At 39.4% G+C, this 27,062-nt stretch overlaps 1 protein-coding gene across 3 annotated transcripts in view; it reads left to right on the plus strand.

Annotated features, from left to right (window-relative positions):
• The window catches only part of gtf2h1 (general transcription factor IIH, polypeptide 1), an 83,371-nt gene extending 56,567 nt beyond the window's left edge, over nucleotides 1-26,804 (plus strand). For 2 of the 3 annotated variants that reach the window (XM_063062100.1, XM_063062101.1), the window contains 5 exons: nucleotides 3,127-3,244; nucleotides 6,033-6,123; nucleotides 12,684-12,799; nucleotides 20,337-20,429; nucleotides 25,851-26,803. In XM_063062100.1, the coding sequence (XP_062918170.1) occupies nucleotides 3,127-3,244; nucleotides 6,033-6,123; nucleotides 12,684-12,799; nucleotides 20,337-20,429; nucleotides 25,851-25,937 (505 nt within the window). In that variant the 3' untranslated portion in view covers nucleotides 25,938-26,803. Of the gene's footprint in view, nucleotides 1-3,126; nucleotides 3,245-6,032; nucleotides 6,124-12,683; nucleotides 12,800-20,336; nucleotides 20,430-25,850 lie in introns of all 3 variants that reach the window. The other variant, XM_063062102.1, reaches the window with a different exon arrangement.
• Nucleotides 26,805-27,062: the final 258 nt, after the last annotated feature.

Consider the following 27,062-nt stretch of genomic DNA (forward strand, 5'->3'; position numbering starts at 1 on the left):
GGCAATGAATTCCACTATGTTTTGTGCTCTTTTCAGTCACCAGGGGACTTTTTTAACTTAGTATGATTACCAATCTCTGTCTCAAGAAATTCCTCCTCGTCTCTGTTAGAATATAGAACACTACAGCATAGGACAGGCCCTTCTGCCCACGAAGTTGTGCCAGCCCTTTAAACTGCGCCAAGATCATTCTAACCTTTCCCACATAGCCCTCAATTTTTTCATGTGTCCTTTTCTATCTAAGAAATTCCTCCTCATCTCTGGTCTAGAGGTCCTTTCAACCTTGCACTATATTATGGTATTTCTAGTGTCTTTCTTTTACTTGGGACTTGACTGCTTATTCATGAAGCAAAGAACGCAGTCTGTGTCCAGATTAAGAAATTGCTTGGAATAATACTCAAGGAATGCCTACTGAAAGTTATGGGAATGCAGACCATATTTTATTTATTGATTAATGAAAGATTCAGCTTCTGCATGCACTGTTAGAAGAATGAATTATGTTTATACAGTAAAATAAATGCTATGGTTTTTGTGTGCTGGGGTGGGGGATAAAACAGCAACTTCTGTGCCCCCTTACTGCATGAGTGAAATAACTTCAAAATCATTCAAACCATGTTTAGCAATTTTCAGAAATAATTGGCCAGTGGAAATGGCTGTTATTTTCTTGGACCATAAGATATAGGTGCAGAAGTAGGCCATTCAGCCCATCTAGTCTGCTCCGCCATTCACTCATGGGCTGATCCAATTCTTCCAGTTATCCCCATTCCCCTGCTTCCCTTTGATGCCCTGGCTAATCGAGAACCTACCTATCTCTGCCTTAAATACACCCAGTGACTTGGCCTCCACAGCTGCTCATGGCAACAAATTCCACAGATTTACCACCCTCTGACTAAAGTAATTCCTCCACATCTCAGTTCTAAGAGGACGTCCTTCATTCATGAAATCGTGCTCTCTTGTCCTACAATCCCCTACCATGGGAAATAACTTTGCCATATCTAATCTGTTCAGGCCTTTTAACCTTTGGAATGTTTCTATGAGATCCCTCCTCATTTTTCTGAACTCCATGAAGTACAGCCCAAGAGCTGCTAGATGTTCCTCATACAGTAACCCTTTCATTCCCGAAATCATTCTTGTGAATCTTCTCTGAACCCTCTCCAATATCAGTATAGTCTTAGTCATAGTCATACTTTATTAATCCCGGGGGAAATTAGTTTTCATTACAGTTGCTCCATAAATAATAAATAGTAATAGAACCATAAATAGTTAAATAGTAATATGTAAGTTATGCCAGTAAATTATGAAATAAGTCCAGGACCAGCCTATTGGCTCAGGGTGTCTGACCCTCCAAGGGAGGAGTTGTAAAGTTTGATGGCCTTTCAGGAAACCATGCTAGCTTTGGCCTATCTTGTCATGTGCCTCTAGGAACTCCGTAATCTCATCGCTAACAATTGATTCCAACAACTTCCCAACCACTGATGTCAGGCTAACAGGTCTATAGTTTCCTTTCTGCTGCCTCCCACTCTTCTTAAATAGCGGAATAACATTTGCCATTTTCCAGTCATCCAGTCTTCTTGCAGAGGTCTTCAGAATGATTTTTTGCTTTTTATTTTTCCCCAGTTTTCTGCTCTTTTCAGTCACCAGGGGGCCTTTTTAACTTCTGTATGATTTCAGCCTACTCGTATTCTTCCAGTTGATTGGCTCATTCACAAATTTTTAGATTCTTGTATTGTAGTTTGAAGGCTGGGAGTATCTTAGTAACATACTAATACTTGAAGCTAACATTTCAAACCAAAAAATTGCTGGGGAGTAAAATCAGAATTCATGAGTTCTAATGTAGTTAGGTCTTTTGTTTTAAATATAGTCTGTTCAGTCTAGCTGGAATCTATATAGATTGTGGTGACTAGGTGCAAATGATCGATTCTTTTGATGCAAGCTGCTACAATTGCAAGTGAGGAACCAGGCAAAGAACTTGGAGAAAGAGAAATTGCAGAAATGTGGATCTACAGAAAAATGAGTTGAAGAGAACTGGAGAGCCTAGTTTTGAGTTTTGAGCAAGGAATGGGTTATGTTTACTTTCCAGAGCATGTTATAGTACAATTCATTATGTTATCTGCATATGTCACTGCTTCAGCAGATAATGGACCTTGTACACAAATTCATCCAATAGAATAATATGGCTAATTTTGCAAAACCTTTTAACCTTGGAGATTTATGAAGAATAAATTCCTCTCGGGCTTCCAGGCAGTTATTTATACCACTGGATTAAACATACTCAGACATCATCCCTGAAGAAGCTGGCAGAGTTTGTCTTCGAAATGTTGGTTATAATCGATAACTGTATCTGGCTGGAAGCCCAAGAAGAGTCTATTCATCACGTACACCGGGAAAGCACTAGATCCTTTTTCACTTTGAGAGTTAAATCCTATTTTCTGTTTCGCTGCCTTGGAATTCATTCATTTCCCCCCTTTTTTTTCTTAGAAAGGTGAGGATTACTGGTTAAAGTAATGAGACTAATTATTGTTTGTAGAATGAAAATGGTAGGTTTCTCTTTTGGAAATTGTGTAGGAAATGAATACTTTATTGATAAATTTAAGGTAACCGATCTTGCTCTGTGTACTAAGCAAACAGGAGGATCTGTTATTATTCTTAAAGTTATTCAACTGATGTTATCCAGGTGTTCAAATAGTAACTACTATCTCTGTTGAGCAATACTGTATGCAACCACGTAATACTAGGTTGTTGTCTATTTCTTAGCTGCTATAATAAAGATACTTACCTGGTTACACAGTCATATTGCCTTACAAATGTTTCACTAGAACGTTTGGAGATGAACTGTCAGCCTCTTGATACTTTGAAGTGATCAGTTGAATTGCTTGGTGGAGGTAATGGAGATTATATGTCGTGATTACATTATTATGTACTGTATTATGATTAAAATTGTTTTTTGAAAGAATAATTTGGGCATTGTGAGCATTCTGTTATTGTTTATAGCACTATGATTTGTGAGCCTTTAAGAATGTATGTTTATCTATTGGATCGAGGTGAGATACAATGAAACAAAAAGCTTGGCTAACAAAAGAGATTTATTCTCCTTTGTTCTAAATGTCAATCGTTTTTTTCCCTTTGTAGGTATTTTCATGGCCCTACACCTGTTCAGTCTCAGCACTATGCATCCAGCCAGGATATTATTAACTCAGTCCACTGTATTCGACAAGAAATGGCTAACTATAGCCCCAGACTTACTCAGGTATGGTGTGAGTATAAAAAGCGGAAATTTTGTATGTCTGATCCTATCATGATTACATATGCATACTTTCAAAAGGTCAGATAGAGCAGTAGAAACAACCTTTGTATATGAAGGTTGTGAGGATGAAGATCTCTTGCAATAGGCAGACTACGATAATCTTTAATTTGATGGACATTGGAAAAAGCTTGTAATGCTCAAATTTCTAGCATCTAAAGTTTTGACTTGCTATTCTAATTATTCGTTTTGATTAAGGTTAACTCCTGATTAAATTAGGATTTTAAAATTCAAAGTGCTTAACTGATATTGTAGGTTAGTTCACATCAGAAAAAGGGACTAATAGGACAAGGGCAGCCTAAGTTTTTATTCAGATGAATTTTATCTATGGTTAGTGATTGGAGAACAATCAGGAGTACTTTTATATAGACAAGATTAAAGGTAATAAAGGCATTGACATGCTTATCAGCAGCAGATGAGCTGAGAACTGATGATTGAGCAATTTTATGTAGGTAGAATAATACTTTTTGGAGATCAGATATGTAGTCTGAAGCTTACAGTCTGAATCTACATCAGGTGTGGCATACAAAGTCTAATTCAGTCATGGACAATTTCCAGGAAGAGTGATAGAGTCAGTACCAATAACATGAAGTTTGTGATGAAGACCAAAGAAATTATTTCAGACTTCTCAGTATTAAGTTTGAGGGAATTTCTGCTTATTTTTGAATGCTAGACAAGCAAACAGATGTACAAACAAACATACATCCTTTTGTAATGGATGGCACTATTGACAAGGCCAATAATCCTACATACATTTAATAAACAGCTTCTCAGTTTGTCCTACCAGTTTCAGGTATATTAGTCATAAGGCCTGCACGTAAATCCTTTCCAATTTTACCATTTACATAGTATTGCTTCTCCATAATGCATTTGTTCACATGCTATGTTCCATCTGCCAGATAGCTGGCCATTATATTAGTCTAACATGGCTTTCTGAAGTTTTATGGTTCTTACTGATTTGATTTTTGAGTCTTTTGCAAACTTAACTATTATACTCTACAACCCACATCTCTATGTAGCAAAATGTTTGCTGTACAAAATTTAAGGACATGTCATTCATCCTTAATTGAGCACCAGCCCAGCTTTTTGTCTTATAGATTATTCCACGTCCTGTTATTGCATATTTTAAGCCTGTGTACTTTAATTTTATTAAATCCATTGAGTTATATTTTTCATGTAACTCTGGCTTTGAATTTCTTTCTTATTTCCCAACTTAAATTTGTTTTTTAAATACCCGATACTTTTCAGTTCCTGTTAGCGCAACTGTTTATAATTTCGATCAGAAGACATTTCCTCATTTGTTATCCATTTGCCAGTTAAAAGTTTTTGCACTCAAGTGCTCCTTTTTTCATAATTCTTCGAAACTTAATACTGTTTTTCCTGATGTACTCTTCCACTGAAACTGAACTAATTCCTGAACTGCCAACATCTATTGACCAAAAAATTGAAAGTTCTTAATATCACATCAGAACTTGCTGTTTTTTGCTTTTTACCTAATGCTTTTTTATTTAAAGCATTTAAATCTTTCATTCTTAATGGCTTAACATGAGAGCTGTATCTTCATTATTCTACAATTCTAACCCAATATTAACTATTGTTGCTTTAGGCATATGTTTTTTTTGTCGAGTTTTGTTGTGCAATTTGCCTATTCTGATGCTCAGTGTAACCTTTTCCCACTCTAGAATGTTTGTTTTTCACTGCTGCAATTTACTTGAAATCTTCCCCTACATTACTGGTGAACCTGCCATGTTGATTGTTGGCGCAGCTGTTTTGAAATGTAATCCACCCAAAATGAGCAACTCAGTTCTGGTTATTGATAGCAGTGCTGTAGGAACTAATAACTACTCTTTTCCTACATCACTTCTCAACATGTGTTAATCTGTCTTGTTCTGCTGTACATCATTTGTGGCTTTAGAGCAGGGATTCACAATCTTTTCTATGCAATGGACCCCTACCATTAACCAGAGGTCCATGGACCCTAGGTTGGGAACTCCTGCTTTAGAGTAATTTATGATTGCTGCCCTTTCAATTCTTGCTCTGCATTTTTACTCAAACTCTGAAAGCCATCTGCTCTTTTGCATCCTCAGGTACTGGTTTCCACTTAAACTACAAGTTCTAGGATTTCCTCACCTTCAGTCCCATGTACCTCTTCCTTTCACCAGCAGCTGTTTTCCACTCTATAATTGCCCTGTGCCCTGGACCAGTAACTCTTGCTTGCATAACTGTACATGCTTGACTTGCTTCATAAACATTGCTGCTGACAAGATTTTTTTCTTTCTACTCCTGAATAAGTCTTCCATTATAAAAGTTTAACTTACTGTTTTTCAATAACATTCAGCAAGTTAGTTTCCAGCTGGTATTTCGCTATTTGGTTATGTGTATGTAAGACTTGAAGGTGAATGTCTGCAAACTACCTATCATGCTGAAGCCTTGTGTCTTGTCCTGCTTTTTCAGTATCCTTCAGCACTCAAGAATAGGAAGCTTTTATTCCGTCCTAGCCTATGTATATTTCCTTAACATTATAAGGCTGCTATTCTAACTCCATGAAGATTTTTTTTCTTTAATTCACTTGGAGTTTGTTTAAAAACTTCACATTACTGCTTTTGCACTTGCTGTTCTGGATGATAGTATGAGCAAAAACTAGAGGGGACTGACTTTATTTTCATCTCACCAAAAGATGAAACAAACTTTAAAGTCGAAGTTCAATCACTGACGTCCATATTGTATGTGATAGGTTCTGTCCAGCAGTGTGGCCAGCAGTGCAATAACTGACCTCTCACCTGGTGGAGTGCTTATGCAGGGAGGAACATCACAAGCTATAAACCGTAAGTGTTTGTCCACATACACATTAGTTAAATGTTTAAGCAACTGTCACTAATTGTATCACTATGGTATAATTCATCTCTGTTCCCACAGTGCTTATAAAACATAGTGAATGCCTATCAACTGTTCACATCTTATGGGGGCTGCTGAGAAACAGTCCTCTAAAGTTCTGAACAGAGATATGCAGTAATGCATTGGATAAAATAGGAAAGTCCCAGGATACAGCTTTGTTCTAAGCTGATCCTTATTTGATTAACCATGAGTAGAGAGGTGTAATAGTTGTGAAGGGAAATGTTGAAAGCATAAGTTGGAAGCATAAATTGGGAACAGATGTGCTCATGGAAATGTACGGAAGAAATGTGGCAAATGTTCAGGGGATATTTGTGTGGAGTTCTGCATAGGTATGTTCCAATGAGACAGGGAAAGGATGGTAGGGTACAGGAACCGTGGTGTACAAAAGCTGTTGTAAATCTAGTCAAGAAAAGAAGAGCTGATGAAAAGTTCAAAAAACTAGGTACTGATCGAGATCTAGAAAATTATAAGGCTAGCAGGAAGGAGCTTAAGAAAGAAATTAGGAGAGCCAGAAGGGGCCATGAGAAGGCCTTGGTGGACTGGATAAAGGAAAACCCCAAGGTATTCTACAAATATGTGAAAAGCAAGAGGGTAAGATGTGAATAGGACCAATCAAGTGTGACAGTGGAAATGTGTGTATGGAACCAGAGGAGGTAGCAGAGGTACTTAATGAGTACTTTGCTTCGGTATTCACTACGGAAAAGGATCTTGGCGATTGTAGGGATGACTTACAGCGGACTAAAAAGCTTGAGCATTGTCGATATTAAGAAAGAGGATGTGCTGGAGCTTTTGGAAAGCATCAAGTTGGATAAGTCACCAGGACCGGACAAGATGTACCCCAGGCTACTGTGGGAGGTAAGGGAGGAGATTGCTGAGCCTCTAGCGATGATCTTTGCATCATCAATAGGGAATGGGAGAAGTTCCAGAGGATGGAGGGTTGTGGATGTTGTTCCATTATTCAAAAAAGGGAGTAGAGATAACCCAGGAAATTATAGACCAGTGAGTCTTACTTCAATGTTTGATAAGTTGATGGCAGTCTGCAAGAGAACTGTGACTTGGGAGAAGATTTGTTTTCCAGCAAGACAATGACCCCAAGCATAAAGCCAAGGCTACACAGGAATGGTTTAAAAACAACAAAGTTAATGTCCTGGAGTGGCCAAGTCAAAGGCCAGACCTCAATCCAATTGAGAATATGTGTCTGGACTTGAAAAGGGCTGTTCATTCACAATCCCCATGTAATCTCACAGAGCTAGAGCAGTTTTGTAAAGAAGAATAGGGAAAAATTGCAGTGTCCAGGTATGCAAGCTGACAGAGACCTATCCACACAGACTCAAGGGAAAGGGGTATCTACTAAATACTGACTTGAAGGGGGTGTGTAATTATACAATTAACACACATCAAAGTTGCTGGTGAACGCAGCAGGCTAGGCAGCATCTCTAGGAAGAGGAACTGTTGACGTTACAGGCCGAGACCCTTCGTCAGGACTAACTGAAGAAAGAGCTAGTAAGAGATTTAAAAGTGGGAGGGGGAGGGGGAGATCCAAAATGATAGGAGAAGACAGGAGGGGGAGGGATGGAGCCAAGAGCTGGACAGGTGATTGGCAAAAGGGATATAAGAGGATCATGGGATAGGAGGCCCAGGGAGAAGGAAAAGGGTGGGGACCCAGAGGATGGGCAAGGGGTATAGTCAGAGGGACAGAGGGAGAAAAAGGAGAGTGAGAGAAAGCATGTGTGTATATAAATAACGGATGGGGTACGAGGGTGAGGTGGGGCATTAGCGGAAGTTAGAGAAGTCAATGTTCATGCCATCAGGTTGGAGGCTACCCAGACGAAATATAAGGTGTTGTTCCTCCAACTTGAGTGTGGCTTCATCTTTACAGTAGAGGAGGCCTTGGACAGACATGTCAGAATGAGAGTGGAATTAAAATGTGTGGCCACTGGGAGATGCTGCTTTCTCAGGCACTGCTTCCTGCACTCATGCTGAGCTCGTTGACTTTATTAACTTTGCCTCCAACTTTCACCCTGCCCTCAAGTTTACCTGGTCCATTTCCGACACCTCCCTCCCCTTTCTAGATCTTTCTGTCTCTATCTCTGGAGACAGCTTATCTACTGATGTCTACTATAAGCCTACTGACTCTCACAGCTATCTGGACTATTCCTCTTCTCACCCTGTCTCTTGCAAAAATGCCATCCCCTTCTCGCAATTACTCCGTCTCCGCCACATCTGCTCTCAGGACGAGGCTTTTCATTCCAGGACAAGGGAGATGTCTTCCTTTTTTAAAGAAAGGGGCTTCCCTTCTTCCACCATCAACTCTGCTCTCAAACGCATCTCCCCCATTTCATGCACATCTGCTCTCACTCCATCCTCCCGCCACCCCACTAGGAATAGGGCTCCCCTGGTCCTCACCTACCACCCCACCAGCCTCCGGGTCCAACATATAATTCTCTGTAACTTCTGCCACCTCCAACGGGATCCCACCACTAAGCACATCTTTCTCTTCCCCCCTCTCTCTGCTTTCCACAAGGATCACTCCCTACGTGACTCCCTTGTCCATTTGTCCCCCACCATCCCTCCCCACTGATCTCCCTCCTGGCACTTATCCTTGTAAGTGGAACAAGTGCTACACATGCCCTTACACTTCCTCCCTTACCACCATTCAGGGCCCCAGACAGTCCTTCCAGGTGAGGGGACACTTCACCTGTGAGTCGGCTGGGGTGATATACTGCGTCTGGTGCTCCTGATGTGGCCTTCTATATATTGGTGAGACCTGACGCAGACTGGGACATCGTTTTGCTGAACACCTATGCTCTGTCTGCCAGAGAAAGCAGGATCTCCCAGTGGCCACATATTTTAATTCCACATCCCATTCCCATTCTGACATGTCTATCCACGGCCTCCTCTACTGTAAAGATGAAGCCACACTCAGGTTGGAGGAACAACAGCTTATATTCCATCTGGGTAGCCTCCAACCTGATGGCATGAACATTGACTTCTCTAACTTCCGCTAATGCCCCACCTCCCCCTCGTACCCCATCCTTTATTTATATACACACATTCTTTCTCTCACTCTTCTTTTTCTCCCTCTGTCCCTCTGACTATATCCCTTTCCCATCCTCTAGGTTTCCCCCCCTCCCCCTTTTCCTTCTCCCTGGGTCTCCTGTCCCATGATCCTCTTATATCCCTTTTGCCAATCAACTGGTCCAGCTCTTGGCTCCATCCCTCCCCCTCCTGTCTTCTCCTATCATTTTGGATCTCCTCCTCCCCCTCCCACTTTTAAATCTCTTTCTAGCTCTTTCTTCAGTTAGTCCTGACGAAGGATCTCGGCCTGAAACGTCAACTGTACCTCTTCCTAGAGAAGCTGCCTGGCCTGCTGCGTTCGCCAGCAACTTTGATATGTGTTGCTTGAATTTCCAGCATCTGCAGAATTCCTTGTGTTTGCGAATTATACAATTAATTACTTTGTGTTTAACAATTGTGATGCATTTAGACCAATTTGTAGAAATTTGTTTTCACTTTGACACCCAAAGAGTCATTTCTATTGATCATTGTCAAAAAAGCCAAGTTAAATCCACTGTGATATAATGTTATAAAACAATAAAACATGAAAACTTCTGGGGGGGGGGTTTGAATACTTTTTATTGGCACTCTATGTCCTTGATGGCAGACAGACTGGCACCAGCGATGCATTGGGTAGTTTTGATTACTCATTGTAGAGCCTTCCCATCTGCTGCAGTGCAGTTTCCCTGCCATGCAGTGATACAGCATGTTAGGATGCTCTCTACTGTGTATGATTATTGATGTACAGTGGACAAATCTGGGCTTGGCCACCATAAAAATCTAGCATGTTCAAGTGGTTCAGAAGTCTGGTGGAAGAAATTGACAATAAAAGTAATTGAAAGAAACCCAGTATGAATACGTAGAGAAAGGAACACAGTTGGCTTTGGTGACTGATGTTAAATCATTAGAACTTGATGTAGTTTGAATTTTAATAGTTTGTAAACAATTGCAGAACCAAGGAAAATTGGTGGGCTGTGGGTGAAAACAACAGGTTTATGATTGGGCAGAAGATAAAAATGATTAGGAATAAAGGCATGATAGTCCAAGGCAAATGTGTGAAGTAATTGAATTGACTTTATTACTTACATCCTTCATATACATGAGGAGTAAAAATCTTTATGTTCTGTCTCCGTCTAAATTTGCAATTTATAGTAATTTATAATAAATAGCATGTACAACAGGACAGTCAGTATAACATAGAAATACAATTGTATCAGCATGAATTAATCAGTCTGAAAGCCTGGTGGAAAAAGCTGTCCCGGAGCCTGTTGGTCCTGGCTTTTATGTTGCGGTACTGTTTCCCGGATGGTAGCAGCTGGAACAGTTTATGGTTGGGGTGACTTCGGGCCCTTTTACACACCTGTCTTTGTAAATGTCCTGAACAGTGGGAAGTTGTGCTCAGTTGTCCGCACTACTCTCTGCAGAGTCCTGCGATTGAGGGAAGTACAGTTCCCATACCAGGCAGTGATGCAGCCAGTCAGGATGCTCTCAATTATGCCCCTGTAGAGACAACAGAAAAACGGAATATTAGTCCAGGGAAGTGCAAGTGGAAGCTGCATTCGCATTATTAATTGCTGCTATTGAAAACATGAAATTGTTGAATTGTGTTGTAGTCTGTTGACAATTGCCTAAACAGAAGATAAGGCGATTTTCCTTGGGGAAAAGAAATAAATAAACATTAAATATCAAGAACATGAGATGAAAAATCAATGACTCTTCATCTCATGTTCTTGATTTTTATTGCTTATTTATTGTAATTTTTTTCTCTTTTGTAATGGCACAGTTGTTGTCTTTTGCATGTTTTTTTTGTCTGTCCTGTTGGGTGCAGTCTTTCATTGATTCTATTGTGTTTCTTGTATTTGCTATGTCTGCCTACAAGAAAACAAATTTCAGGGTTGAATATGGTAACATATATGTACTTTGACAATAAATTTACTTTGACTTTGAATCTCAGGATTGTACATGTATTTTGAAAATGAATTTACTTTGACTTTGACAATTGGCTTGTTAACCTCACTGAGAAAGTATAGGATGTAGAGGTAGGACTGGAGTGGAGATCTAAAGTACTAGTAAAAAAAAGGCACAACCGAACCACTGGAAAAGGCGTTACACACACAAAATGCTGGAGGAACTCAGCAGGTCAGGCAGCATCTGTGGAAATGAATAAACAGTCGACCTTTCAGGCCCAGACCCTTCATCAGCAGGCAGCTTTTGTAATATTTTCAGCTTATTTGGTTTATGAATGTACATTCTTTGGATTTTATATATATTTTATTTATCTTGTACAATCATTATAAATTATTAGACATTCACAAATCAATTATTTCATAGTTTCTGTATTCCCTTTCTTTATGCACATTGCTTGATCAAGTGTTTTTATTAATCTTCAGTTTATATTTGGAATTTGTGACATTTGTAGTTTTATGTATTTTTAAAAAATAATTGTAGTTAAGATTGGAAGATCTTATTAGGTAGCAAGGAACTTCATTCTTGAAGCAGCACATAAGGAAGTACCAGGATAAAGGGGAGTTTGATAATAAAGAAAGCAGCTGCAATTGCAGAATACTGCGAGTCACAGAACCAAGTATAACGGTTGGAATGGGCCATTTTGGGATAGATTATTATGAATCCCAAATGCAAATTACTTTGTCTCACAAAGTCAGGAATGCCTGAGTGATTAATCTTCATTAATTGCTGGTTAAGTTGTAGTAATGCTGTATTATTTTGTTGAGTAAAATATCACAATTGCCTGCCTTAGTAATTCAACCTTTACTATCTGAAAATTTCCTCTAAAATTGATCAAATCTAGAATGAATATAATCCTGTGTATGTTCATTATATCAAGATAACTACATTTTATATCAGTTATTGCTGATAACTGCAGTATTCATTGCTGATGAGAGAAATACAGTTAGAAGACCTTAAATCATAAAGTCGCCTTTGAAACTAGCCTTCCTACTCCCTCACTAGATTAACTTGATTAAAAGTTGTATTTATTTTAAAACATGTGAGTTCTGTTATGCATAAGGGTTTAAGCATCAATAATGTATAATAATAATAATGAGAAACATTCCCAAGTGTCTCAGTATAATTTGCTGTAATTTTATTTATCAGTCACAGGCTTCTAACAGAAAGAATAAGCGTTCTGAAAATAGACAGGAATTTTTTTTATGGTCGGTGAGCTGCATTTTTGGTTGGTTCCATTATTAGATTATTGTAGCCACTAGAAAATTCTAGAATGACTGCAAAACAAGATTGAATCATAAGAATTGGATTTCCAGAACAGAGCTGAGGTACAAAAAGGTTAAAGTCTGCACCTTAATGTTTTTTCTTTTGGGAAATTGAGCCCCTCTCCTACAATACTACCTGTTGTATTTCAAACTATGTTTGTGGCCTTTAATTTCTGCTTTCTTATGTTTCTTTTTTTTTGCAGAGATGGTGCCAAGTGATATCCAGATGGAACTCAAACACTTGTATGTGGCTGTAGCTGAGTTACTGAGGCACTTCTGGTCTTGTTTTCCTGTCAATACACCATTCCTTGAGGAGAAGGTAAGGAATTGGCGCCTGCTCAGAGTCTCCCGTCGTTAGAAGAGCTAAAGCCCGTCATGCTTTATCTATACATCATCTGGAGTATTTAACATCATTGGAGCATCTTTCTAAACCAAGAATGACAAAATCAATCTCAAATTTTATACAGGCTCTCAAGATTAATTTAGAATGTAATACTTAAGACTGTGATTTCAGTTTTATTATGACAAAATACTTCGTGATTCAAAGGAGGACCTTATTATTTTTGTATTCCACTTTCTTTTATTGCACTTTTTCAGATACTGAACTCTACATATACAGTGGGTTCTGGTTAAGTGGGCTGTTGGATAATCGGTGCAGCCACTACTGGGACAACTCTTAACAAAACACTAATCGAGAAAATAAGTCAGGATTCCAATTGTTTATTTTGCAGACTATGCCATTTAATTGGGGAAGGAAACTTTTGCCCAACAGATTCTAACTAGCATTAGTTCTGTGCCCTTGTTGTGGCCATTGGACACAACATCATGCTTCAAGCGAACTGTTTTTAATTAGCATTAATTGCGTGCACTTGTGTTCAAAAAGCAGTGATTTTTGTCATTGATACTTGGTGGAAATAAACAGTAAGACAATTCATAACTGTTTTTCTCACCATGGTTTCAAGCATTCAGGCTTGGAGATGTCAGAAACAGCCATTGAGTGAAAATGAAACAATTTCACTACTTCAAGTTAGAAACTATGAACAATTTAAAGGTATCAACAATCATCTTGAATGTTACAATAAAAATGAAAGTTTGGAGAATGCAATTGTCAACAGCATTGTATGAAGATAGTCCATTTCTGCACAAGGTGTGTGCGCTGATTTTGTTCATTTACAGTCAAAAGAAAGCAATGTGGATAAATTCCTTTGTTGATAAGTATTAGGAACTAATACACAGTTTTACAGTGCTGCATTAGTGTTGGTAATTTTCTAATTTGTATTGTATTTCATTTAAAAGCATAATTTGTTGCTCAGTTTGTCTTTTTTTTTATACCTTTTTAACTATTTCCATGAAACTTTGGCTAATTGGAGCAGTTGCTAAATTGGGCCATATATGTCCCTATTAACTGGAATCCACTGCACTTTTGTGTCCTGTTCTGTGTTGGTACATCGATCTTGAAACTTGCTTCTATGTAAGAAATCTTAATTTATCTTTAACTAATGTCAGGGATTGCGATTTCTTCCTTTGAGTTGCTGTACATTTCCAGCACTTTTTGTATGGGCAGTGTAAAGCCAGTTTACTCTTGGGTGATAATCTAGATTTCAAAATTATTTATTCTTTGTATTCTATCTATTGTAAAAATACAATAAAAAAGGACAAGTAAAATACAATAAGAAAGAATTGGAGCAGAGATACTAAGGAGCAGATCAGGATGTAGATTTTGGAAATGTACAAAAATAATATGGTTGTTTTTGTTGTGGGTGATTTCAACTTTGCTAATATTGATTGGCACCTCCTTATTACAAAAGGTTTAGATGGGGCAGAATGTGTTAGGTGTGTAGTGGAAACACTTCTGACACAATCTGTAGTCAGGCCAATGAGAGGTAAGGCCATTCTGGATCTGGGATTAGGAAATAAACTTGGTCAGGTCTCGGATCTCTCTGTGGTTGACCCTTTCAGAGACAGCAGCCTCATCTTTCTGACTTTTACTTTATGATGTTGTTAGGCAGGAACTTGGGTATGTAAAATGGGAGCAGATGTACTCAGGGCAATGCACAATGGAAATGTGGAGATTGTTGAGGGAACACAGTGGATTTGGTTAATTTGGACACATCTGAACCAGTACATTTTGGCCCAATTAAGTGGCTGCCCCAATTAGTGGAGGTTTCATGGAAATAGCTGAAAAGGTATAAAAAAGATCATCTGCTGTTTAACTGAGTGACAATGTATTTAAATGAAGTAAAAAAAAACAAATTAGAACACTTCCAATATAATACTATACAACTGTATTAGTTCCTAATAATTATCAAGCAAGAATTCATCTGGAGTACGCTGCCATGTTCTTTTAATTGACTGTAAATGAACAAAATGAGCGCAGGCATTTTGTGCAGGTAATGGACTCTCTTCACAGAGCGTTTTCAACAATTGCATCCTCTAAATCTTCATTTTCATTGTAATATTCAAGATGATTTTGGACACCTTCAAATTCTTTGTAGCTCCTAACTTGAAATAGTGAAATAGTTTCATTTTCACTCCTGGCCATTTTCAGCAGACAATTCAAAAACAGTTCTGAATTGTCTTACTGCTCATTTCTCACTAGCTATCAGTGGCAAAAAATGCTGATTATTGAACACAACACAAGCAAATGATGCTATTTAAAAACTGTTTGGCAACAGTCTCCTGTCCTAATTAACTGGCATAGTATCACAAATAAACAAAGGGAATCTTGGCTATTTCCTCAATTAGTTTTTGTTCTTTAAGAGTTGTCCCAAATAAGCTGCTGCCCCGATTAACCAATGGTTCAAATTAACTGGAATCTATTGTACTTGTATGGGGTTCTGGATAGGTTTGTCCTATTGAGGCAGAGAATGGATGGTAAGGTGAGGAACCATGATGGATAAGAGATGTGGAACATTAGTAAAGAAGAAGAAAAAGCTTACTTAGTGTTTAGGAAGTAAGGATTAGACAAAGCTCCAGAGAGTTTGAAGGTAATCTGGAAGGAACTTAAGAATGGACAGAGCTAGACGGGAGCATGAGAAGGCCATGGTAAGTAGGATTAAGGAAAACCCCAAAACAGTCAACGTCTATGTTAAAAACAGGAGGAGGACTAGAGTGAGAGTAGGGCTAATGAAGCATAGAAGAGGAAATATGTGCCTGGAATTGGAGAAGATAGGTGAGGTCCTTAAAGAATACTTTGCTTCAGTATTCACCATTGAGAGGGGGTTTGTGAGGACAGCATTAAACAGGTTGATATACTAGAACAAGTTGGCACTAAGAAGGGGAATATGGTGGAACTTTTGAAAAATAATAGGATAGATACTGTGCGTCCCCAGGACCGGACAGGATATACCCCAGTTATTATAGGAAATGAGGGGAGACATGGCTGTGCCTTTGGTGATAATCTTTGGTTCTTCACTGGCCACAGGAGTAGTTCCAGATGATTCCAGAGGATGGCAAATGGCAAGAAAGGGAGTAGCAATAACCCTGGGAATTAGACACCGGAGCAAAACACACAAAAGGCCAGAGTAGGAAATTGAAGAATAGTGGGAAAATGACCAGAAATTGGAGAAATCAATGTCCTTGCCATCAGGTTGGTGGCTACCCAGTTGGAATATGAGGTGTTGCTCCTCCAGCCTGAGAGTGGCAGTAGAGGGGACTATGGATCGACATATGGGAATTGGAATTAAAGTGGATGGCCACTGGGAAATCCTGCTTTTTGCAGATGGACTGAAGGTGCTTGATGAAGTGATCTCCCAATCTAGTTTGGGTCTCACCATTGTAGAGGAGGCTGCATCGGGAGCACCGGATGCGATAGACGACCCCAACAGATTTGCAGGTAAAGTGTTGCCTCACCTGGAAGGACTGTTTGGGGGTCCTGAATGGAGGTGAGGGAAGAGATGAATAGGCAGGTGTAGCACTTCTGCTTGCACGGATAAGTGCAGACAGGGGATTAGTGGGGAGGGACAAATGGACAAGGGAATCATAGAAGGAACAATCCCTGAGAGAGTGAGGGTGAGAAGATGAAGATGTGCTTGGTAATAGGGTCCCGTCGAAGATGGTGGAAGTTGCGGAGAATGATATGTTGGGTGCAGAAGCTCATGGGCTGGTAGGTGAGAACAAGAGGAACTCTATCCCTGTCAAGGTGGTAGGAAGATGGGTTGAGGGCTGATGTCCAGGAAATGGAGGAGGTGTAGGTGAGGGCATCATCAGTGGTGGAGGAAGGGAAACCCTGTTGTTTGAAGGAGGACAACATCTGTAACGTCCTAGAAATGAAAGCCTTATCCTGAGAATAGACGTGGCGGAGGTTAAGGAAAGACATTTTACAGGACTGGAAAGAGATACAGTCCAAAATATCCGTGGGAGTTGGTTGGTTTGTAAAAGATATTGATAGGCAGTTTGTCTCTAGAGATGGAGCCAGAGAGGTCAAGGATGGGGAGAGAGTGTCAGAAATAGACCATGTGAATTTAAGGACAGGGTGGAAGATTGAGGCAAGGTTGATGAAATTGAAAACGTTGGCATGGGTGTATGAAGCAGCACCAATGCAGTTGTCAATGTAGCACAGAAGGGGTTGGGAAGCATTACTAGGGAACACATAGCAGGCATAGCTGGGACCCAGGAGGGTGACCAGGGCTGCATCTTGAGTTTGGAGTAAATGAGACGAGTCAAAAGAGAAATGGTTGAGTGAATTATAGACCAGTGAATCTTACTACAATGGTGGGTAACATTATTGGAGAAGGTTCTTAAAGACCAGATATACCAGCATTTAGAAAAACATAGCCTAATAGTCGGCATGACTATTCGAGGGGCAGGTCATGTCTCACGAGTCTGATTGAATTCATTGAGGATGTGGCAAAACACATCAAATGTAGAGAAGTGGTTATGGTGCATATTGATTTTAGAAAGGCAATTGATAAGGTATAGCCTTTTCAGAAAGTCGGGGGGTATGGGATCCAGGGAAACTTGGCTGAGTGGATTGAGAATTGGCTAGCACATAGAGGGGAGAGGGTGGTTGTAGACATGGCATATTGTGCCTGGAGGTTAGTGACCAGTGGTGTTCCACGGGGATCTGTTCTGGGACCCCTGCTCTTTGTGATTTTTATAAATAACTTCAATGAGGAAGTGGAAGGATGGGTTAGTAAGTTAGCAGGTGACACAAAGGGTCGGTGGTTTTGTGGCTAGTGTAGAAGATTGTTGTAGATTTTAGCAGGACATTGATAGGATGTAGGGCTGGACTGAGAAGCGACCGATGAAGTCTGAACAGAAAAATCTGAAGTGATTAATTTCAGAAGGTCAAATTTGAAGGCAAAGTACAGGATTAATGGCAGGATTCTTAGCAGTGTGGAGAAACAGAGAAATCCAAGGATCCACATTCCTCAAAGTTGCCACACAAGTTGATAGGGTTGTTAAAGAAGGTGTATGCTGTATTGGCCGCCTTTAGTTGGAAGATTCAGTTAAAGAAACGTGAGGTAATGTTGCAGCTCTATAAAACCCTGTTTAGACCACACTTAGGAGTATTGTTATCAGTTCTGGTCACCTCATTTTTTGGATGGATATCGAAGCTTTGGAGAGCACACAGAGGAGCTTCACCACGATGCTACCGGGATTAATGAGCATGTCTTAAGAGGACAGGTTGAGCGAGCTAGTGCTTTTCTCTTTGGAGAGAAGGAGGATGAGAGGTGACTTGATAGATGAGAAAAAGATAATAAAGTGCATAGATTGAGTGGCTAATATGGGGGAGCATAATTTTAAGGTGACTAGAGGAAAGTACAGGGGGATATCAGAGAGTGGTGGGTGTGAGCCAGGGTTGGTGGTAGAGGCAGATATAATAGGAACACTTACAAGAATCTGAGATAGGCACATGGAAGATAGAAAATTGGAGCTCTACAAAGGAGAAAAGGGTCCACCCTTGCTCAATGGTATTGGTTCATGGCATATGGGGGGATGTCGACTCAGACCATGAGAGGCCTGAGTCAGGCATTTTCATGCCTTACAAGGCGCAGATTGGAAGTCTGTGTGGGGCGCCACTCCTCGCACAGACACTAGAGCAATGTGTGGTTAAGTGCCTTGCTCAAGGACACAAACACGCTGCCACAGCTGAGGCTTGAACTAGCGACCTTCAGATCACTAGACGAATGCCTTAACCACTTGGCCACATGCCCAACACAAATGGCATATGAAGGGTTGGGTACCCCTGGTAGATTGATCCTAGAATAGATTAAAAGTTGGACATAATGTTGTGGTCTGTAGAGCCTGCACAATGCTGTAATGTTCTATGTTCTGTAAGTGTTACAGATATTATTTGTGATGCTGATGACCTGTGAGCCTTACCAATTAATAATGAATGACAATATTTGACAACGGAGTAATTGCCATCCGAGTTCAATCCTGTAATTGCACAATAAATTTCCTTAAGTTCAAATTGAATTTGTTATCGAAGTACATATATGCCACCATATACAACCCTGAGATTCATGTTCTTGCGGGCGTACTCAATAAATCTAATTTATTTATGGAATAATGACCATAATAGAATCAATGGAAGACCGCACCAACTGGGCTTTCAACCAGAGTGCAAAAGACAACAAACTGTGCAAATACAAAAAGAAAGAAATAATAATAAATAAGTAATAAATATCAAGAACTTGAGGTGAAGAGTCCTTGAAAGCGAGTCCATAGATTGTGGGAACATTTCATTAATAGGGCAAGTGAAGCTATAGCTTTTGGACAAAAGCCTGATGGTTTAGGGGTAATAACTGTTCCTGAACCTAATGGTGTGAGTCCTGAGGCTCCTGTACCACCTTCCTGATGGCAACAGCAAGAAGAGAACGTGATCTGGTGTGTGCGGTAGTCTAGTCATGGATGCTGCTTTCCTGCAGCAACCTTCCATGTTCACATGCTCAATGGTGGGGAGGGTGATGGACTGAGTCACATCCACTACTTTTGCAGGATTTTCCGTTCAAGGACATTGGTGTTTCTATACCAGGCTATGACACAGAAGGTTGTCAGAGTTTTAGATGTTATGCCAAATCTTTGCAAATCGCTAAGAAAACATGCTGCCATTCTTTCTTCATAATTGCACTTACATACTGGGCCCATGACAAATCCTCAGGGGAATTTAAAGTTGCTGACCCTCTCCACCTCTGAGGACTGGCTCATGGACCTCTGGTTTTCTACTCCTGAACAGAATAATCTGCTCCTTGGTCTTGCTGAGGTCTTTGTGGCACCACTCAGCAAGATTTTCAATCTCCTTCCTATATGCTGATTCATCACCACCTTCGATTTGGCCTATGACAGTGGTGGTGTCAGCAAATTTGAAAATGGCTTGGATCTATGCTTAGCCACACAGTCAGAAGTGTAAACCGAGTGGAACGGGTGGCTAAGCACACAGCTTTGTGTGCTCCTGTACTGATGGAGATTGTGGAGATGTTGTGCCAATCCGAACTGACTGGGGTCTGCAATTGAGGAAGTAGAGGATTCAGTTGCTCAAGGAGGTACTGATGCCCAGTTCTTGAAACTTATTGATTAGTTTTGAGGGGATGATAGTACTGAATGCCACCAGATGGTGATCTGGAGCATGTTCTTTTGTGATGTCTTCCTTCTGCAAGTCTATTTCTAGTTCTTCATGCCTTGCCTATCAGCCTGGACAAATTAATGCTGTGATCTCGTGGACCAAATTTGGAAACTAATTGATAATAAGTACTGTATATAAGTTCTATATAAGTATATTGACTTAAAACAAAAAGCTGTGATGTTCTTGGAAACCTTTGAGCATAACATCTTCGGTAATACTTGTTGGTTATTCCACAAGAATTGTTTTTTGATGAGGCCTATAGTTATTTTTTTGTTTGGTATGGTAGGTTGGGAAGATGATGAATAACCTGGAGAGATTCCAGATGACAAAACTAAGGCCATTTCGGGAGAAACTACAGAAGCTGTACATCAGTACAAATGTGAGTCTGAGCAATTGCATATACTATGATGACTATCCTGGTACAAGGAATTGAATTATTTTATTCATTAATGGATTGGGTGCCATTTTCATTGATACTTAATATCAGTGGTATGTAATTAACTCTTTGGAGTTGATCATTGCCCAATAGTTGGGTAATGAGAATATTACAAATAGAAAATAAAGGCTTTGATTTTTGCCCATGTTGAACTAAGAGGACTTATTGTAGCTGCTCATTATCTGGGATGTTGAGAATGGAATTGAGCATTGTGCAAATATCCTCATTTGTGACAATTCATTGAAATGAGGATCATACTATGAGAAATCTGAAGGAGGTTGGCATTCAATAACCAAAACACTCCTTTGTCCACTTTAAGTATGGAAATGGATAATGGTATGCTTTTCCAAATTTCCATTATCTTTAAATGTTATGAAGACTTTTTGATCTCAGATATGTTTTTTTTTAAAGAGTCAACTACTTTGGTTTGCGGAATGGATATTGATGACAGATTTCCTTTTCAAAAGAATATTCATGAAGCAGGTGGATTTTTGCAACAGTCTGTTTCAGGATCAACATTTCTGGTTCTAGCTTTTTAATCCAAATTAATTAACTGAAGTTAAAATTAGTAGTCATTGCTATAGAATTTTCATGTGCCCAGATTATTGGACTAAACTTCTGCATTGTTAGATCTATAATATAGTCATGATGTTTCTTGCAGGAAAGAAGTTGAAGTAGCACTATCAAAGGTTTAAGTTGTCGCTAAAATCAGTGAAAAGGAATATTTTGGTCCCAAACATTTTTTAATGTTCTTGACTACTTTGAGGTCTGCACAAAATGCATGATCTTCTGTTATTTGGATACTAATCTGTTGTCATGTCAATTGTTAGAAAATGATTTTATAATAATGTAGCAGCAAATGCACCAATTCCATCACTGATAACTAGTGCAGACAGCTTCTGTTTTATGGTAATGGAAATTCACTCTTATAGAATCTACAAATCACAACCCAAAAATGAGATGAGGAATAAAATTTGTTCTCCAAATTTATGTAGGTGGGGAACGAAATAAATATATATTTTTTGAACTTGTGTTTCTTGACGTATGCATGGATGGTGTGGCTGTACATTACAGAAAATAATGACACAGAGCTTTTTCTATGATCGTAAACCTTCTCACATAGGAGTACAGCAAAACTATCCATATTTCATAGTTTTATCAAGAAGCATTATCTTCCTTTATTTCTTGGATCTTCAGCACTATTGAGGCATTCTGAAATGCAGGCTTTTGTTCTTGTGATTATAAAGAGGGAAATGCATTCATTAGATTACTGGTATTGTACCGTTTTGATCACTTCCCTGCCTGCTTAACTAAAAATACCTTGAAACTGAACAGCTTTGTGACTCTCACCATTCCAAACCTAATTACACTGTGATCCCCACTTCTCTCATGCTCTCTCCCTGAAACATGATGCACATGGGGTTCTTCATTTCACTTTCCATAGTACTACCACCTAGTTGGGCTGAGAGCCTAATGAAGTTAATTTCTTGTGTATCTTTGAGAAATTCAACAAAATTTTAGCGCATTTGCTATTTTATTATAATATTTAAAGCCCTTCACTTTCAATAATTTCAGTAGTCCTCTCTCTTCCTTACTACTGGTAAGGGTAATTAGTTTATTATTGTCACATGTACTGAGATGCAGTGAATAGCTTGTCTTGCATATTGTTCATACAGATCAAATCATTGAGATAAAACAATATAAAATAATAACTGAATGCAAAGTAAAGTGTGACAAATGTCGAGAAAGTGCAGTGCAGTTCAATAAGGTGAAAGATCATAATGTGATAGATTATTGTAAGGTCAGGAGTCCAACTTATCATACAAATAATATAACAGTAGGGTAGAAGCTGTCCTTTAGCCTGGTTATATGTGCTTTCAGAATTTTGTACCTTCTGCCTAATGGGTGAGAGGAGAAGAAAGAACATCTGGGTAGGTGGGGTCTTTGATTTCGCTGGTTGCCCTGACTGAGGCATAGACAAGAGTGTATGGAGGAAGGGGAGGCTAGTTTCCGTGATATGCTGAGCCCTATCCACAGCTCTCTGCAGTTTCTTAGGGTCATGTGCAAAGCAGTTGGCATACTAAGCCATTACGCATCCAGATAGGTTGGTTTCTATGGTGCATCAATTAAAATTAATAGGAGTCAACAGGGTCTTGCCAAATTTCTTTAGTCGCTTGAGGAAGTAGAATCAATAATATATTCCAAAGTAATATACAGGAAGTTCCTTTTATTTTTTGATTTTAACCAAATAGATTCTGATTTTGAACCCTCAATTACCTAATCACATAATAAATACTGCAGTCACTATTGTAACCATTTTCACTATTAAACATTCTGTAAGACCATGAGGCATGGGAGTAAAAACAGGCTCCACGATTTATTGGTTGACTTATTACCCCTCTCAACCCTATTCTCCTGCCTCTTCCCATCATTTTTGACACCCTGACTAACCAAGAACCTATCAACCTCTGCTTTAAATATACCCAATGACGTGGCCTCCACAGCCATCAGTGGCAAAAAATTCCACAGATTCACCACTCTCTAGCTAAGGAGCTTCCTTCTTAGCTCTATTCTAAATGGATGACCCACTATCCTGAGGCCGTGCCCTCTGGTCCTAGACTCACCCACTATAGGAAATATCCTCTCCACATCCACTCTATCTAAGTCTTTCCACTGCCCATCCCTTCATTCCTGATCATGGTTTTACTTGTATGCTGTTAATTTTTTTTCCCAGACTGTAAGCTTCAACATGATATCCCTACCTCTACCAAAGTGCAAATTGTCAGGTGTACAATTAAACTAGAAACAGCTCTGCCCCATGTGATGTATGATCTTGTTTCCAATCAATGTCTTGCAAAACAGTGCAATAACGTTGTGATAAATTAGTGAGTCAGCTTTTAAAAGTGACCTTATTGGAGTAGTTTCATCCACTGGCGTTCTGCTACATTATTTGTCATTATGTTATGATGACATGGTGGCACAATAACTATTTCTAAAGCACTATGTCTTATTTCATGTGTTTGCCAATGTTTGGCTGTTTTTGTGTTAGAAGTAGCTGTCTTTACAGTAATTACTGATTCTTGTATCTCTTCAGTACTTTATTGGTCTTATGAGGGTGGTGAATATGCTGATGTCTTCGTTGTGAAATCAACTGCATCATGGGCATAGATGGTCTTGTATAGCTGCATCTAGTTCAGCATAGCTTTCTAAATTTAGTTCCATGCTTTATTACATCGCCATGTAGACAATGAGTCAAAAAGGACTGTTCAAAATCATTGTCGTGTTGTGTCGTCAAGCATGGAAGCAGTCCCCTTGGCCCACCGAATCCTTGCCAGCCACAAATCATATTAATCCCATTTTATTTTCCTTGTATTTCTATCAACTCCTCCCTCATTCTACAACTCACCCACACACTAGAGGCAGTATAATTAAATAACTTACTTAACTTGATGTTTTTAGAATGCAGGTGGAAACCAGAGCATCAGGAGAAAACCTACACATTCACTGGGAAAACGTGCAGATTTATGCAGATAGCACCTGATATCAGGATAGAATCCAGGTTGCTGCATTTATAAAATACTGGACCACTGTGCTGCTCAGAGATTTTAGTTCACTGATATTGTCCAGCATCTGGTTTGAGTGACTAAAGAATGTTTTTGGAAACTGTACACATTTTCACAATTGGATTATCACCAATCTTATTCACAAATGAAAGCCTAATACAGAACTAAATTTGATTAGGGTATCCACCCACTGGCCTAGGACACCTGAACACCAATGTTTGCTGGCCTTTCGACCAAGCTTCTCCCTTTCATATCAGTGTGGGCTAGCTTTCAGAACACATCTGGAAACTTATTTTGGCTAAATACACATCAAGGATTCAAAATGTGAATGTAGTCTATTCATGCTTGTATGGCTTAAATTCATGCTTTAATATACTGCTGAGTTAAGATTTTTTTCATCATTGAATGTAAGTTTGAAATTTATGCAGCATGCAGTCTGTAGATTTGGGATGGAGTTATTCTCTATACTATGGCTATTATACAGGACTTTCTCATTTTTGTTGGTCAGTTATGTAAAATTTCTCAAGGTGCTTTTATGATACAATATTTGGTAAAGCTGCACGCCGAGACCAAAAGCTTCATCAACAAGCTTTTAAGGATCATTAGGGGAAGTGAAAGGAAACAGTTCTTAGGAAATGGTAAACACCTGAAGTTGTTAATTTCATGACTATGTCCAGATTAGGAAGGACACAGATGTTAGAGGATGCAGAAGAGGTTTTCAATTATGATGTCAAAGATGAAAGATCTCAGTAGTGTTAGGAAACATAGGTAGTCATAGCAGAGAAGTTTGAATAGGAAATTGGGTAGTTTATCACACGAGAGGTGAAAAGAAAGAAACTGTTTCCATTAACAGGAGACTGTGCAACCAGTGAACATAAATTTAAGATCGCAAACACGAGGAAATCTGCAGATGCTGGAAATTCAAGCAACACACATAAAAGTTGCTGGTGAACGCAGCAGGCCAGGCAGCATCTTGAGGATGAGGTACAGTCTGATATGTCTGTCCACGGCCTCCTCTACTGTAAAGATGAAGCCACACTCAGGTTGGAGGAACAACACCTTATATTCCATCTGGGTAGCCTCCAACCTGATGGCATGAACATTGACTTCTCAAACTTCCGCTAATGCCCTACCTCTCCCTCGTACCCCATCCGTTATTTATTTATATACACACATTCTTTTTTTTTCTCTCTCTCTCCTTTTTCTCCCTCTGTCCCTCTCACTATACTCCTTGCCCATCCTCTGGGTTCTCCCCCCGCCCCCACTTTCCTTCTCCCTGGATCTCCTGTCCCATGATCCTCTCGTATCCCTTTTGCCAATCACCTGTCCAGCTCTTGGCTCTATCCCTCCCCCTCCTGTCTTCTCCGATCATTTTGGATCTCCCCCTCCCCCTCCCACTTTCAAATCTCTTACTAGCTCTTCTTTCAGTTAGTCCTGACGAAGGGTCTCAGCCCGAAACGTCGACTGTACCTCTTCCTAGAGATGCTGCCTGGCCTGCTGCATTCACCAGCAACTTTGATGTATGTTGCTTGAATTTAAGATAATTAGTTTCTGTGACTGGGGGAGGGAAGGGCGCTTCCTGAAAGAGTAGAGGAAACTTTCATAAAAATGACTTTAAATTATTAGCATATTAAACAGTTTTGTTGTTTAGTTTTCTTGCAGCAGGAGCCTTCAATGGGCATTTGGATATTTCACATTGAAATTCTCTCTTCTTGATTTGTCCAGTGTTGGAGATGGTATGCTTTAGCCTATCATACATTTTGAAGTTTGCTTATGTTTCATACTTTTTGTGTCCTAACAGTTCACTGGTCATTTAGAAGATATGTTACAGGGAGCCTTCAATAAGTTCCATGCCTGGCAATCAAAACGAATGCAGAAGAAGACGTGATGATAATTGTATCAAGATGTTTGAGATTAAGAGCTATTGTTACCTGCAAAGTCCCAGCAGAAGTTGCTACCTGTTCTCTAAACTGCTGTGCTGGACAGGAGCTGGGAGCCCTACAAAATTGCAGAGACTCAATGTAATTTTCAGAGCTGCACACTGGGAGAAAGAAATGCAATAAGGTGGACCACTCAGGGTGACTCTCACCAACTGACCAAAACTGGAGGGAGCTACAGGACAAATACTGTGTGAGACAGCTTGGGAAGGCAGCGCTGCTTCTCTGCACAAAGAATCTGTCAAATGATAACTGAGTATATTTAGAAACTCTTTCTAGCCTAAACATTTTTTCATTTTTGTGTAAAGTTTTAAACATGAATGGCACAATGTAAATGTGCAACTTTTTTCAGAACTGTAGCCCTCTGTTTTTGGATCCTGTTTGTAACTGAGGGAATGGAAGATGTGGATATTTTAAATAAAGAATTAATGTGAAATTATTTTGACCATTCTCATTTGTTAAATATTAAGAGAAATGCAAATTATACAAGTTTTATATTTGCTGGAATGATGCAGTCTTTGAATGATACTATGCCCCATTTAACCTTTCACTCCTATGTCATACATATAAATTTGTTCCATTTTTTGCCTATCAGTGATCTTTGAATTTGGAAGATACATCTGAGAAGCAACGATAAAAATCTGAGCCATTTCAGACAAAGCTGATGTCATTGAAGATGGGGAACTGCTGTATTACACCATTGTTCAAAACAGAAAGCTGAGGGTAAACTCCATAACTATGTACAAGTCTGTTCAACACATCATAGAAGAACTTTTAGAAGCCATAATCAGGAACAGGATTATTGGGATTGGGTTTATTACCACTGACATATGATGTGAATGTTTTGTGGGAACAGTACAGTGCAATGCAGAGATATTCTATAAATTATTATGTATACAATATAATTATACTTGTAGAAAATAAATAAGCAGTGCAAAAAATAGTGAGATAGTGTTTATGATTCATTGTCTTTTAAGAAATCTGATGGCAGAAGGGAAGAAGCTTCTCCTAAAGCATTGAGTGTGTGTCTTCAGGTTCCTGTACCATCTCGCTGAAGGTAGCAACGAGAAGAGGGC

The sequence above is a fragment of the Mobula hypostoma genome, chromosome 11, assembly GCF_963921235.1.
Source record: "Mobula hypostoma chromosome 11, sMobHyp1.1, whole genome shotgun sequence".
NCBI lineage: Eukaryota > Metazoa > Chordata > Chondrichthyes > Myliobatiformes > Myliobatidae > Mobula > Mobula hypostoma.